Raw genomic sequence first — 13,552 nt, 5'->3', positions numbered from 1 at the left:
ATACTCCTCTGTTTGGTTGCTCGGCATATTATCTGAGGCCCTCCCATTGTCCAGATTTTGAGACAGCTGTCCATATTTTATCAATTTTGGTCTATCAATAAAGTAATATATTTTTTTAATATAAGCGGTGCAGTGTGAACTCTGTTTCTTTTGTGTGTTATATTTCTGGATACAATGTCCAGACCCACGATGTCAAATAATTATTCTAAAAAAATATCCAGGCACAGTTTGCTGCTCAGGTGTGGGTTTTTTTTTGTCTTTTTTTTTTTTTTAAAAGCAAATGGTGCCAGAAAGTTAAACAGATTTGTAAATTACTTCTATTAAAACATTATAATCCTTCCAGTACTTATAAGCTGCTGACTACTACAGAGGAAATTATTTTCTTTTTGGAACATAAAGCTCTCTGCTGAATCACGAGCACAGTGCTCTCTGCTGACCTCTCTGCCCATTTTAGGAACTGACCAGAGCAGCATATGTTTGCTTTGGGGATTTTCTCCTACTCTGGACAGTTCTTAAAATGGACAGAGATGTCAGCAGAGAGCACTGTGCTCGTGATGTCAGCAGAGAGCTCTGTGTTCCAAAAAGAAAATAATTTCCTCTGTAGTATTCAGCAGCTAATAAGTACTGGAAGGATTAAGAATTTGTAATAGAAGTAATTTACAAATCTATTTCACTTTCTGGCACCAGTTGATTTAAAAAAAAAAATGTTTTCCATCGGCCATTGTAAAATCTCTCCTCTACGTTGTCACCCTGATATTTGTTTTTTCACAGTTTGTTTCTCACTGATAACTAGAGATGAGCGAAGTTACAGTGATTCGAATAGTCACAAACTTCTCGGCACAGCGGTTGATGACTTTAGCCTGCATACATTAGTTCAGCTTTCAGGTGCTCCGATGGGCTGGAGACTCTCTCCTAGGACTGTATCCACCTTTTCCAGCCCACCGCAGCACCTGAAAGCTGGACTAATCTATGCAGGCTAAAGTCATCAACTGCCGAACCAAGAAGTTTGTGACGAATCGAATCACTGTAACTTCGCTCATCTCTACTGATAACCAATAACTGTAGTCATCAGATTCACAGTGTGAAAGAAAAGTAGAAAATATGATCTCAACTTGGCTAAAGCCTGGTTCATACCACGTTTTTGCTATACAGTTCCCATATACGTTTTCAGTTTGAAAACCGTACGGGACTGTATTAAAAACCGTATGCATTGACTCTCCATTGAAAACCGTATGACAAACGATGCATCCGGTTGTGTCCGTTTTGCATCCTGTAAGGTTTTGTCAGTTTTTTTCCCGTATCCAAAACCGTAGCCTACCACGGTTTTTGGTCTGGGTGAAAAACCGTATTGAAAAGTATACATTTTTTTTCTTTTAAACATGGGAGTCAATGGGAACCGTGCAGAACCGTATGCACATTTTCACCATACAGTTTTTGACTTTGCACAGTTTTTTTTCTTGGAATTTCAATCAAATAAGTGAAACTTTATTCATAATAGAGTAAAGAGTTAGTGTGGGTTCACACCACATTTTTGCAATACAGTTTTGTATCAGGTTTTTGATTAAAAAAACAGATTCCTCAAAACCAGACTAAACTGTATCAAAACGTGTACACATTTATATCTGTATAGGTTGAAAACCATATACTGTTTTAAAAATGATGTCCGGTTGCATCCGTTTTTTTAAGAAAAAAAACGTATACGTTTTGAACTTTTCACTCCATTATAAATAAAGTTGCACTTGTTTTATTGAAATTCCAAGAAAAAAAACTGTAAAGTCAAAATACTTATGGTGAAAACTGGATGGAACCGTGCGCACATGCGGTTCTGTACGGTTCCCATTGACTCCCAAGTTTTAAAAAAAAATGTTTACGGTTAAATACGGTTTTTCACCTGGACCAAAAACCGTGGTAGGCCACGGTTTTCTGTACAGAAAAAAAAGTAAAAAACCGGATGGTTTGAAAAACGGAGACAACCGTATACATTGTGGTGCATACGGTTTTGAATGGGAAGTCTATGGGCACGGTTTTCTGTACGGTTGCATACATTTTTTTTTTTAGTAAACCGTATGCCGAAACCTTATAGCAAAATCGTGGTGCGAACCCACCCTTAAAAACCTCTACGTTTTTTTTCTTAAAAAACTGATGCAAACGGACATCATTTTTCAAACCGTATACGGATTAAAATTTGTACACACGTTTTGATACAGTTTGGGCTGCATTCACCTCTCTTTTTTGCAATACGGGTCCCATATCCCGTTTCTGTACAAAAAACGTATGTCTCCAAACCGGACCGAAACTTATGCAACCGTATATGCCTCCTCACATTTTTAAACCGTATACAGTTTGAAAACCGATGTCCGTTTGCATACGTTTTAATATGTTTTCCTTGAAAAAAAAAACGGATACGGTTTTATGTTTGTCAACATTTTAAATAAAGTTCTTCTTTTTTTATTGAATTCCCCCCCCCCCCCCCAAAAAATGAAAAACAGTATTGTGCAAACCAGATGTAACCGTACGTACGGTTCAATACGATTACCACAGAATTCCATTTTAAAATAACCGAATACAGGTTGGATACGGTTTTTGACCGGGACACAAAACCGTAGTTAACTACGGTTTGGTGTACCATTAAAAAACGTATAAACCCGTAAATGATGCAAAACGTACACAACCTGATGCTACGGTTGGCATACGGTTTAGGGTGGGTTCACACCACGATTTTTCTATATAGTTTTTGGATACGTTTTTTTTTTTTAATGTACAGCAAACCGAGGCCATAGACTTTCCATTCAAAACCGTATGCGCCATATTGTATATGGTTGTCTCCGTTTTTCACACCACACGGTTTTTACTTTTTTTCTGGACAGAAAACCGTGGCCTACCACGGTTTTTGGTCCGGGTGAAAAACCGTATTGATCCGTATCCGTTTTTTTTTTAACATGGGAGTCAATGGGAACTGTACAGACCTGTATGTGTGTACGGTTCCATCCAGTTTTTACCATACGGTATTTGTCTTTGCACAGTTTTTTTTCTTGGAATTTCAATCAAACAAATGAAACTTTATTCATAATGGAGTGAAAAGTTCAAAATGTATACGTTTTTTTTCTTAAGAAACGGATGCAACCGCACATCATTTTTCAACCGTATACAGATAAAACTTTGTACACATGTTTTGATAAAGTTTAGTCAGGTTTTGAGGAATCCGTTTTTTAACAAAAACCTGATAAAAAAAAAGCTGTATTGCAAAAATGTGGTGTGAACCTACCCTTACAATGAAATGTCTATATATACGGTTTGATACGTTTTTTTTCAATCAAACCGGATACGGCAACCGTATTGCAAAAATGAGATGTGAATGCAGCCTAAGGTCTTGAGGAATGTTGTTTTTTTTTTTTTGTTATTTTTTTTTTTATCAAAAACCTGATAACGGGAACTGTATTGCAAAAACATGGTGTGAACCAAGCCTTATAAAAAGAAGATCAGTATCAGGCTTGTAAATCCTCGCCATGATTTCAGTAGGACCGTGTTTGTGCAGGGTACACAGTGTGCAGGCTCCTGCCTGGTGGTCTATGGTGATGACTTCGCACCCCCTTCTTTCCCAGGCCAGGTCCCATAGATTGCAGGGGTGGAGCTAGCTCTGCTGTACAGCTGCTCATTTCCCTCAATACACAAGGCACTTCAGTCATTCTCTCAGCTGCTGCTACTCCACAAGAGGAAAAATGCCTTGGGGCTATATTCAGCTTCATCTCTTGTCATTATTATCCAGTTATCTCCTTGTGTTATCTCAGCTTAGCAGAGCCACTGAGACTGAAGCAGAGCAGCCTGTCATCCCTACAGGTAAGTCCTTGGTCCATACAAACCTATGGGAAAGCTGCTCTTATACATTTACAAGGTCATTGGGCTACTTTGATCCCCTGCGGAGTCATATTCCATGAGCTGGGAACATGATCGACTATATCTACATTAATATGTGCAGGGATTGCATTATGATAAGTCACAGTTTATTCTATCCACTTGCAGTCCTATGTAAAATCACTGATAATACAGTCTGTATATAAGTTTCTTCATTGTGTTATATCTGTATGCCAGTGTTTCCCAACCAAGGTGCCTCCAGCTGTTGCAAAACTACAACTCCCAGCATGCCCGGACAGCCGAAGGCTGTCCGGGCATGCTGGGAGTTGTAGTTTTGCAACAGCTGGAGGCACCCTGGTTGGGAAACACTGCTTTAGGTAGTAACTGAATCGACTATATCTACATTAATATGTGCAGGGATTGCATTATGATAAGTCACAGTGTATTCTACCACTTGCAGTCCTATGTAAAACCACTGATAATACAGTCTGTATATAAGTTTCTTCATTGTGTTATATCTGTATGCCAGTGTTTCCCAACCAGGGTGCCTCCAGCTGTTGCAAAACTACAACTCCCATCATGCCCGGAGTTGTAGTTTTGCAACAGCTGGAGGCACCCTGGTTGGGAAACACTTCTTTAGGCAGTAACTGTATAGGAGACTTATAGCTTGGGTGCAGGGGTACAGGAGACTTACATTTCTATGTAAGGTGTTACAGACAGTGATTCATTGAGCATTCATAAAATAGTCCTAGACACTGTACTGTTTATTTAACACATTCCCTTGCACGTACTCACATTCTGCCCCACTCCATCAGCCCATCGAATGCTATAGAGAAAACCTATCCCTATCCCATATCCCATTTCTGTACATAGTGTATTGTTGTTTATATAACTTTTTTATGAATAGAAAATATATTTGTAGGAAACATCCTTAACGTTCTCCCAAAGTTCTGTAGATTAAGCTGCTTAGATTTATCATTAAAATAATGATATCAAATGCAGATCTTGGATATTCATATACTGAACTCCTAATATTAGGGTGGATCGCCATTATCCTCTCTCTCTCTATAAACTATGGATTTCTATCTAGAAGAAAATATTGTGTAGAAACAAAGATGGCAGAAGTAAATTCTGTAATGTAACACTTGAGCGTTCCCGTGGAAAACTCACGCTTGCTAAATTGATAAGCTAGAAGAAACTCGGCTCTGCTACATCTCTATGTATATTTGGGGTTGTGCGATGAGCTGCTTTACAGAAGTAGTTTGGGCAAAGCCAAACCTGACTACAATAGCCAGTATAACAGAGTGGAGAAAAAATAACCTCCCATCTCCTTTTGTTGTTGTGTTTTTTTATGTATTTATTTTATATTATTTTAATGTAATTTAATATGAAGTTTTGTAGGCAGTAAAGTAAGGGTTACATACGAAATTATGAGTGGCGGCAGATCTTGTTTTTAGATCTCTCTGTAGAGAAATGAGCACGGCTGAGATGTCCTCTTTGTAAACTTTCCCCTTTCACCACAGGGGACAATTAGCCGCTGTGATCCTAAGGAAGTTGGTAGTACTTTTATAGACTGTGTATATATCAATGGTCCATGGGCACTATAGGCCTCTTAATTTCTTATAATTCTGTGTATATGTATGCTATTAATGTACGGTCTCAGTATAGGTCCGTACACATTGCTAATAATGTACGGTGTCGGTATAGGTCAGTATACATTGCTATTAATGTACTGTCTCAGTATAGGTCCGTACACATTGCTAATAATGTACGGTGTCAGTATAGATCAGTATACATTGCTATCAATGTACGGTCTCAGTATAGGTCAGTATACATTACTATTGATGTACAATTTCAGTATAGGTCAGTATACATTACTATTAATGTACAATTTCAGTATAGGTCAGTATACATTGCTATTAATGTACGGTGTCAGTATAGATCAGTATACATTGCTATTAATGTACGGTGTCAGTATAGGTCAGTATACATTGCTATTAATGTACGGTCTCAGTATAGGTCAGTATACATTGCTATTAATGTACGGTCTCAGTATAGGTCAGTATACATTGCTATTAATGTACGGTCTCAGTATAGGTCAGTATACATTGTTATTAATGTACGGTCTCAGTATACATTGCTATTAATGTACGGTGTCCGTATAGGTCAGTATACATTGCTATTAATGTACGGTCTCAGTATAGGTCAGTATACATTGCTATTAATGTACAGTCTCAGTATAGGTCAGTATACATTACTATTAATGTACGGTGTCAGTATAGGTCAATATACATTACTATTAATGTACGGTCTCAGTATAGGTCAGTATACATTGCTATTAATGTATAGGTCAGTATACATTGCTATTAATGTACGGTCTCAGTATAGGTCAGTATACATTACTATTAATGTACAGTGTCAGTATAGGTCAGTATACATTGCTATTAATGTATGGTCTCAGTATAGGTCAATATACATTACTATTAATGTATGGTCTCAGTATAGGTCAGTATACATTACTATTAATGTACAGTGTCAGTATAGGTCAGTATACATTGCTATTAATGTACGGTCTCCGTATAGGTCAGTATACATTGCTATTAATGTACGGTCTCAGTATAGGTCAGTATACATTGCTATTAATGTACGGTCTCAGTATAGGTCAGTATACATTGCTATTAATGTATGGTCTCAGTATAGGTCAGTATACATTGCTATTAATGTACGGTCTCAGTATAGGTCAGTATACATTGCTATTAATGTACGGTCTCAGTATAGGTCAGTATACATTGCTATTAATGTATGGTCTCAGTATAGGTCAATATACATTACTATTAATGTACGGTGTCAGTATAGGTCAGTATACATTGCTATTAATGTACGGTCTCAGTATAGGTCAGTATACATTACTATTAATGTACAGTGTCAGTATAGGTCAGTATACATTGCTATTAATGTATGGTCTCAGTATAGGTCAATATACATTACTATTAATGTACAGTGTCAGTATAGGTCAGTATACATTGCTATTAATGTACGGTCTCAGTATAGGTCAGTATACATTGCTATTAATGTACAGTCTCAGTATAGGTCAGTATACATTGCTATTAATGTACGGTCTCAGTAAAGGTCAGTATACATTGTTATTAATGTACGGTCTCAGTATACATTGCTATTAATGTACGGTGTCCGTATAGGTCAGTATACATTGCTATTAATGTACGGTCCCAGTATAGGTCAGTATACATTACTATTAATGTACAGTCTCAGTATAGGTCAGTATACATTACTATTAATGTACGGTGTCAGTATAGGTCAATATACATTACTATTAATGTACGGTCTCAGTATAGGTCAGTATACATTGCTATTAATGTACGGTCTCAGTATAGGTCAGTATGCATTGCTATTAATGTACGGTGTCAGTATAGGTCAGTATACATTGCTATTAATGTACGGTCTCAGTATAGGTCCGTATACATTACTATTAATATACGGTGTCAGTATACACTACTATTAATGTACGGTGTCAGTATAGGTCAGTATACATTGCTATTAATGTACGGTCTCAGTATAGGTCAGTATACATTACTATTAATGTACGGTGTCAGTATAGGTCAGTATACATTGCTATTAATGTACGGTCTCAGTATAGGTCAGTATACATTGCTATTAATGTACGGTCTCAGTATAGGTCAGTATACATTACTATTAATGTACGGTCTCAGTATAGGTCAGTATACATTGCTATTAATGTACGGTCTCAGTATAGGTCAGTATACATTGCTATTAATGTACGGTCTCAGTATAGGTCAGTATACATTGCTATTAATGTACGGTCTCAGTATAGGTCAGTATACATTGCTATTAATGTACGGTCTCAGTATAGGTCAGTATACATTGCTATTAATGTACGGTCTCAGTATAGGTCAGTATACATTGCTATTAATGTACGGTCTCAGTATAGGTCAGTATACATTGCTATTAATGTAGGGTCTGTCTGGGTTCTGATTGTAGCGGGGTCGGTTTGTGTCTGTGTTAATGTTTTTAAACAGTTAAACTGATTTCTGAATAAGATCCTTGTGGGAAAAATACACAGTAAATTGCAGGAAATGCATAAGAAGCTGGCCTGGCTATTCCACTCCGCCTGTGCTACAGAGTTGGCTTTGTTAGTGAAGAGAACGCTTGGCACTAACTATCTTTTTAGTGCAGGGATACAGTTCTAGATCTGTTCGGATGTTACCCCGTTTGCCATATACGGTATATATTTTTTTTTTCTTAAAGGTGAATTCAGTCCAATTACACGTGGGCCTTTTTTTGTACCTAGAAGTTGAATTTGCCTTATGCCCTTTTGTCTCTCATACCTCAGGTGCCCCCTTTCTAGATTGTGGTCTGTAACTCTGGCCATACATCATATCAGCTTTTATTATGCTTATCTGAATGTCCTATATGTTTAGTATACCTAAAACAGTGTTTTCCAAACAGTGTGCCTCCAGCTGTTGCAAACTACAACTCCCAGCATGCCTGGACAGCCAACGGCTGTCCAGGCATGCTGGGAGTTGTAGTTTTGCAACAGCTGGAGGCACATTGTTTGGAAAATATGACCTAGAATGTCTAAAAAAAATAAATAAACAGACTTAAAATTCTTGAACCAAATGAACAGAAATGAGCCATTTAATAAGGAAATTTAGTATCTTTTCTAAGGAGATAAAAATTGTTATCCTAGATGAGAAAAAATAAATAAATGAATAAAATATAATTATATAATATACGGTATATACACATATACATTATAATTTGCAAGAAACAGTGCCACTATTGTATACAGGCTGCTTCTGGTATTGCAGTTCAGCCTCATCCATTTAAGCACTGCTGAGCTACAATAAGGTCGGGTTTATACTACGGAATTTCCGACCAGAATTCCGCTTCTGAACTTTTGCCGGAAATTCCGCTGCCCCATGGTAACATGCGGATGAATGGGTTTTCTATTAACCCATTTACACTGCAGAATTTTTGGGACACAATTTCCGTCTGAGAATTCTGATCTAAAAAATTTGCCGGAACATTGTACTTGCTCAATGTTGTGGTGGAATCGGCGCCGCAGAGTTTGCCATCTATCGGGATGGCAATGTCTGTGCTGTCATAGAGTCATGCATGTCATGCAGATTCTGTAGTGTGAACCTGGCCTTACAGGGACTATATAAAAAATGCCTTTTTGTCTTGCTATGGAGATTTGGTCCTGCCCTGGACACTTCCTAAAACAGACAGAGGGGGCAACAGAGAGCACCTTGGTCAGATTGGTATGTGCTACAAAACTTTCTCTAGAACATACAGCTGCTAATTAGTACTGAAAGGCTTAAAGGGGTATTCCGCCCCTAGACATCTTATCCCCTATCCAAAGGATAGGGGATAAGATGTTAGATCGTCGGAGTACCACTGCAGCACCCCGCTATCATTACTGTGCAGAGCGAGATCGCTCTGCATGTAATGACGGGCAATACAGGGGCCGGAGCATCGTGATGTCACGGCTCCGCCCCTCGTGACATCACGGCCCGCCCCGTCAATACAAGTCTATGGGAAGGGGGCGTGGCGGTTGTCACGCCCCCTGCCATAGACTTGCATTAAGGGGACGGGCTGTGATGTCATGAGGGGCGGAGCCATGACATCACGCTGCTCCGGTCCCTGTATCGCCCGTCATTACGCACAGACCGAACTCGCTCTGTGCAGTAATGATGGCGGGGTGCCGCAGCGGCGATCCCCGGGGTCCCCAGCAGCGGGACCGCGGCGATCTAACATTTTATCCCCTATCCTTTGGATAGAGGATAAGATGCCAGGGGCGGAGTACCCCTTCAATGGGGTATTCCGGGCAAAAACATCTTATCCCCTATCGAAAGGATAGGGGATAAGGTGTCTGATCACTGGAGGCCCGCCACTGGGGCTGGGACGCCCCGCGATCTCTCTGCTGCAGCCCGCATTCTATGCGTTGCTGCGTCTGCAGTTTCGGAAACTGCCAGGCTTCCGAGACGGGGACTTGACGTCATGCCACGCCCCCTCCATTCATGTCTATGAGAGGGGGCGTTGCGGCCGTTGCACCCCCTCCCATAGAAATGGATGGAGGTGGCGTGACGTCACGTCCCCGTCTCGGAAGCCTGGCGGTTTCTGAAACTTCAGACACAGCTACGCATAGAATGCGGGCTGCTGCAGGGAGATCGCGGGGGGTCCCAGTGGCGGGCCCCCCGCGATCAGACCTCTTATCCCCTATCGAAAGGATAGGGGATAAGATGTTATTGCCCAGAATACCCCTTTAATATATTTAAATATACATTTTGTATAAATATACAAATCTGTATAATTTTCCGGGTCTAGTTGATTTGAAAACATTTTTTCCCCTCCAGAGTTTCCCCTTTAACCAAAAGTTTAACCTTTCCAGCAATACACGCCAATTTTATCAAATAGCCCGAGTAACTTGGTTGCATCTATCGATTGCCTGGTCTAGGTTTACCCTGTCTAAATATTAGGCTATGTTCACATTTATATAGTAGCCCAGTAGCAGCTGCAGATTGCAAGGATTTTATCATTTAAAGCCCAAATGCTTTAATCTTGGATTTGGTTGTTTGACATTTATGACTCTGAGCTCAGGACCTGACTACCAGTTGCCAAGGAAAGAAAATGACGGTGTAAAGTGACAGTTGTATTCCTTGACGTATGATGCTGTAAAGCCATCCAAAGACATTCATCAATCGACCACAGTGCTAATAAAACTTTATACTATGTAGTATAATATTTTTGTATACTTTTCAAGTGCAATTCCGCTTGCAAATTCCAGTGCAGCAGTGTCCCATTCCTGTCGATTCCACCATGGAAAGACTGATCCTGCTCTTTCTTTTGGCGGAATACAAGCAGAATACATTGTCTATGGGGACCACAATGTCTGCATGGTCCTAGCGCCAGCTTATTCTATCGGGGCCAAGTGCACTCGGAATACCTGTCCAGAAATTCCTCAGTGTGAATCTAGCTTTAATGTTCAGAGTTTATTTCCCAGGCTATTTATCCTTGTATCCTTTGTTCCCTTTCTGCATGTGGGCTGTAACTAAGTGAATAGAATACTTAAATGTGTAGTTTGCATTCTTATACATATACCTCATCTACTTTTAATGTACTGCCAAGTTGTCATATAATACAGCATGAAATGTTAAAGATTTTCATTTCTACTCTATTTTTATTTTGAAGATTCTCTAAGACGTATAATATCCTTAGCTTTTTAAGGTAAAGGTCATTTAAAGGGGTATTCCTGTGGAAAACTTTAAAAATAAATAAATAAACTGGTGCCAGAAAGTTAAACAGATTTGTAAATTACTTCAATTAAAAAAATCTTAATACTTCCAATAATTATCAGCTGCTGAAGTTGAGTTGTTCTTTTCTGTCTGGCAACAGTGCTCTCTGCTGACATCTCTGTCTGTCTCGGGAACTGCACAGAGTAGAAGAGGTTTGCTATGGGGATTTGCTTCTACTCTGGACAGTTCCCGAGACAGGTGTAATCAGAGAGCACAGACAGAAAAGGACAACTCAACTTCAGCAGCTCATAAGTACTGAAAGGATTTAATTTTTTTTTTTTTTTTTTATAAAAGTAATTTACAAATCTGTTTAACTTTTCTGGAGCCAATTGATAAACAAAAAAAAATATGTTTTTTTTCCTGGAATACCCCTTTAATTTGCCTTACAATTAAAACTAAAACGAATTAATGTCAAACACACAAACAAGCTCCTCAGAAGCAGGGTAGAAATGATCTGAAAGCAGCAGTAGAATATGATCTGGGTGTATCATGGTCACTGCAACAATATGATAAATTTGGAGCAGCACCGCCAAAAAAAAAAACAAAAAAAAAAAAACGCATCTAGACAAACAAAAATGATCTAGCCTGGATAACCCCCTTTTAATGTCTAAAAGAAGGTCTGCAAAGAGAGCCTTCCTCACATTTGAATAGTGGTATACCTTGCCGCAGGACAGGAAAAGATAAACTTTATTGTTTGAGAGACAGCGTTTTCAGTTGAACAGGTATTTTTTTATTTATTTATTTTTACCTTTCACCTTTTTTGTTTTATTTTTTTGTTATCATCACTTTCTTGGATATATTTTTTAAACTTATGCACATAAAATTGTAAGATGCTGGCCGTTGCTAACAATCTTATTGTTGTTTCTTACATCTTTACCATTGCTTTTTGTACCTATAAAAAATATATCTGATTGTTTCATATGGACAACTGCTTTTCTTTTCCTTTGCACGTTTTTAAATTTTTAACTTTTTATGTCTTTTTACATTCATCTCTCTTTGAAAAATTTTTTTGACAGACAGGAGTAGTAATCTATTTTTTTTTTTTTTTTTTTTAGACCTGGTAAGGAGGTGGTCTAGATTTGCGGGGTTTTTTGTGCCAGCTGTGGCAAAATTTGAGCCAAAATCTAATACGCGCAGATAATGTGTGACCACTGCATCCGTCACTTCAAAAAATGGTCTAGCAACACTAAAAGGTCAAAATGATGGATTTTAGAACGTTGAAAAAAAAAAACACAAAAAAACTCGCAATGAGCTCAAAAATGTAAGAAATTTGCAAATGTAAACCAAAAAAGCTATAGAACACAATGATAAATAACCCCCCCCCCCCCCCCCCCTAGTAAATATATAAAATGACGGTCGGATCTAAGATTGCCATGACAAATGCCATCTTGCTACTATGGTGTATCAAGTATTATACATGATTTGTATGATTGTGTCTGCAGCCAGTATTATGTTTTTTGAGCATAACTCGAGGGCCTGCTTTTTCTCCCTCCCCTGCTCTCCATCTTCTTGCACGTCTCACGCTAAGTAAAAAGTAAGTAAATATTTATATGACTTTGAGCTTTGCAGTAAGAAGTTATTTTAGTCTACACACATCAGGCCTTATTGTCTGGAATGAAGAAAAAATCCTACTACATCAAACAATTCTCTTCTGTGAATAGAAAAAAACTCTCAATTTTGGTGTATTTATTTTTTCATAACTTTATTAGACAAATCATAACTTTCAAAGGTAAAGGGATTACAAGTAACCAAACCTGATCTTTTGACTTGTCATATTTACAGTGGGGATCAAAAGTTTGGGCACCCCAGGTAAAACATTTTATTAATGTGCATAAAGAAGCCAAGGAAAGATGGAAAAATCTCCAAAAGGCATGAAATTACAGATTAGACATTCTTATAATATGTCAACAAAATTTAGATTTTATTTCCATCATTTACACTTTCAAAATAACAGAAAAAAAATATGGCGTCTGCAAAAGTTTGGGCACCCTGCAGAATTTATAGCATTCACTGACCCCTTTGCAAAGCTGAGACCTGCCAGTGTCATGGATTGTTCTCAATCAAGACCATGGCAAAGACTGAGTGGAACCTGTCCTGTGAAACCAATGGTGGTCTTTCCCACCATGCTGCAGTGTAGTTTTAGGGTCTTGGCAATCTTATTATATCCTAGGCCAGGGGTACTCAACTATTTTTAGTGAGGGTATGCTTATTTGGTCTGAGGGCTCTATGTATGCGCTCGATGACGATGGTAGCCACACGCTCAGGGCCGAGGAGACCTGCAAAGATCTCCTGCGCCATCTTGGGAAGTTTGTCGTTCGCCCACAATTCAGGCAGCCTCTTGAACCGCACATTGTTCCTCCTGCTTC

The 13,552-nt window shown here is 38.7% G+C and overlaps 1 protein-coding gene across 2 annotated transcripts in view; it reads left to right on the top strand.

Moving 5' to 3' along the window:
* The first annotated feature begins 3,647 nt into the window (after nt 1-3,647).
* Nucleotides 3,648-13,552, top strand: part of PLOD2 (procollagen-lysine,2-oxoglutarate 5-dioxygenase 2) — a 115,207-nt gene continuing 105,302 nt past the window's right edge. For both annotated transcript variants that reach the window (XM_056564821.1, XM_056564822.1), the window contains exon 1: nt 3,648-3,837. In XM_056564821.1, the coding sequence (XP_056420796.1) occupies nt 3,720-3,837 (118 nt within the window). In that variant the 5' untranslated portion in view covers nt 3,648-3,719. The remainder of the gene's footprint in view (nt 3,838-13,552) is intronic.

The sequence above is a fragment of the Hyla sarda genome, chromosome 3 (assembly GCF_029499605.1).
Source record: "Hyla sarda isolate aHylSar1 chromosome 3, aHylSar1.hap1, whole genome shotgun sequence".
Lineage (NCBI taxonomy): Eukaryota > Metazoa > Chordata > Amphibia > Anura > Hylidae > Hyla > Hyla sarda.
This window is presented reverse-complemented; position numbering and strand designations above follow the sequence as displayed.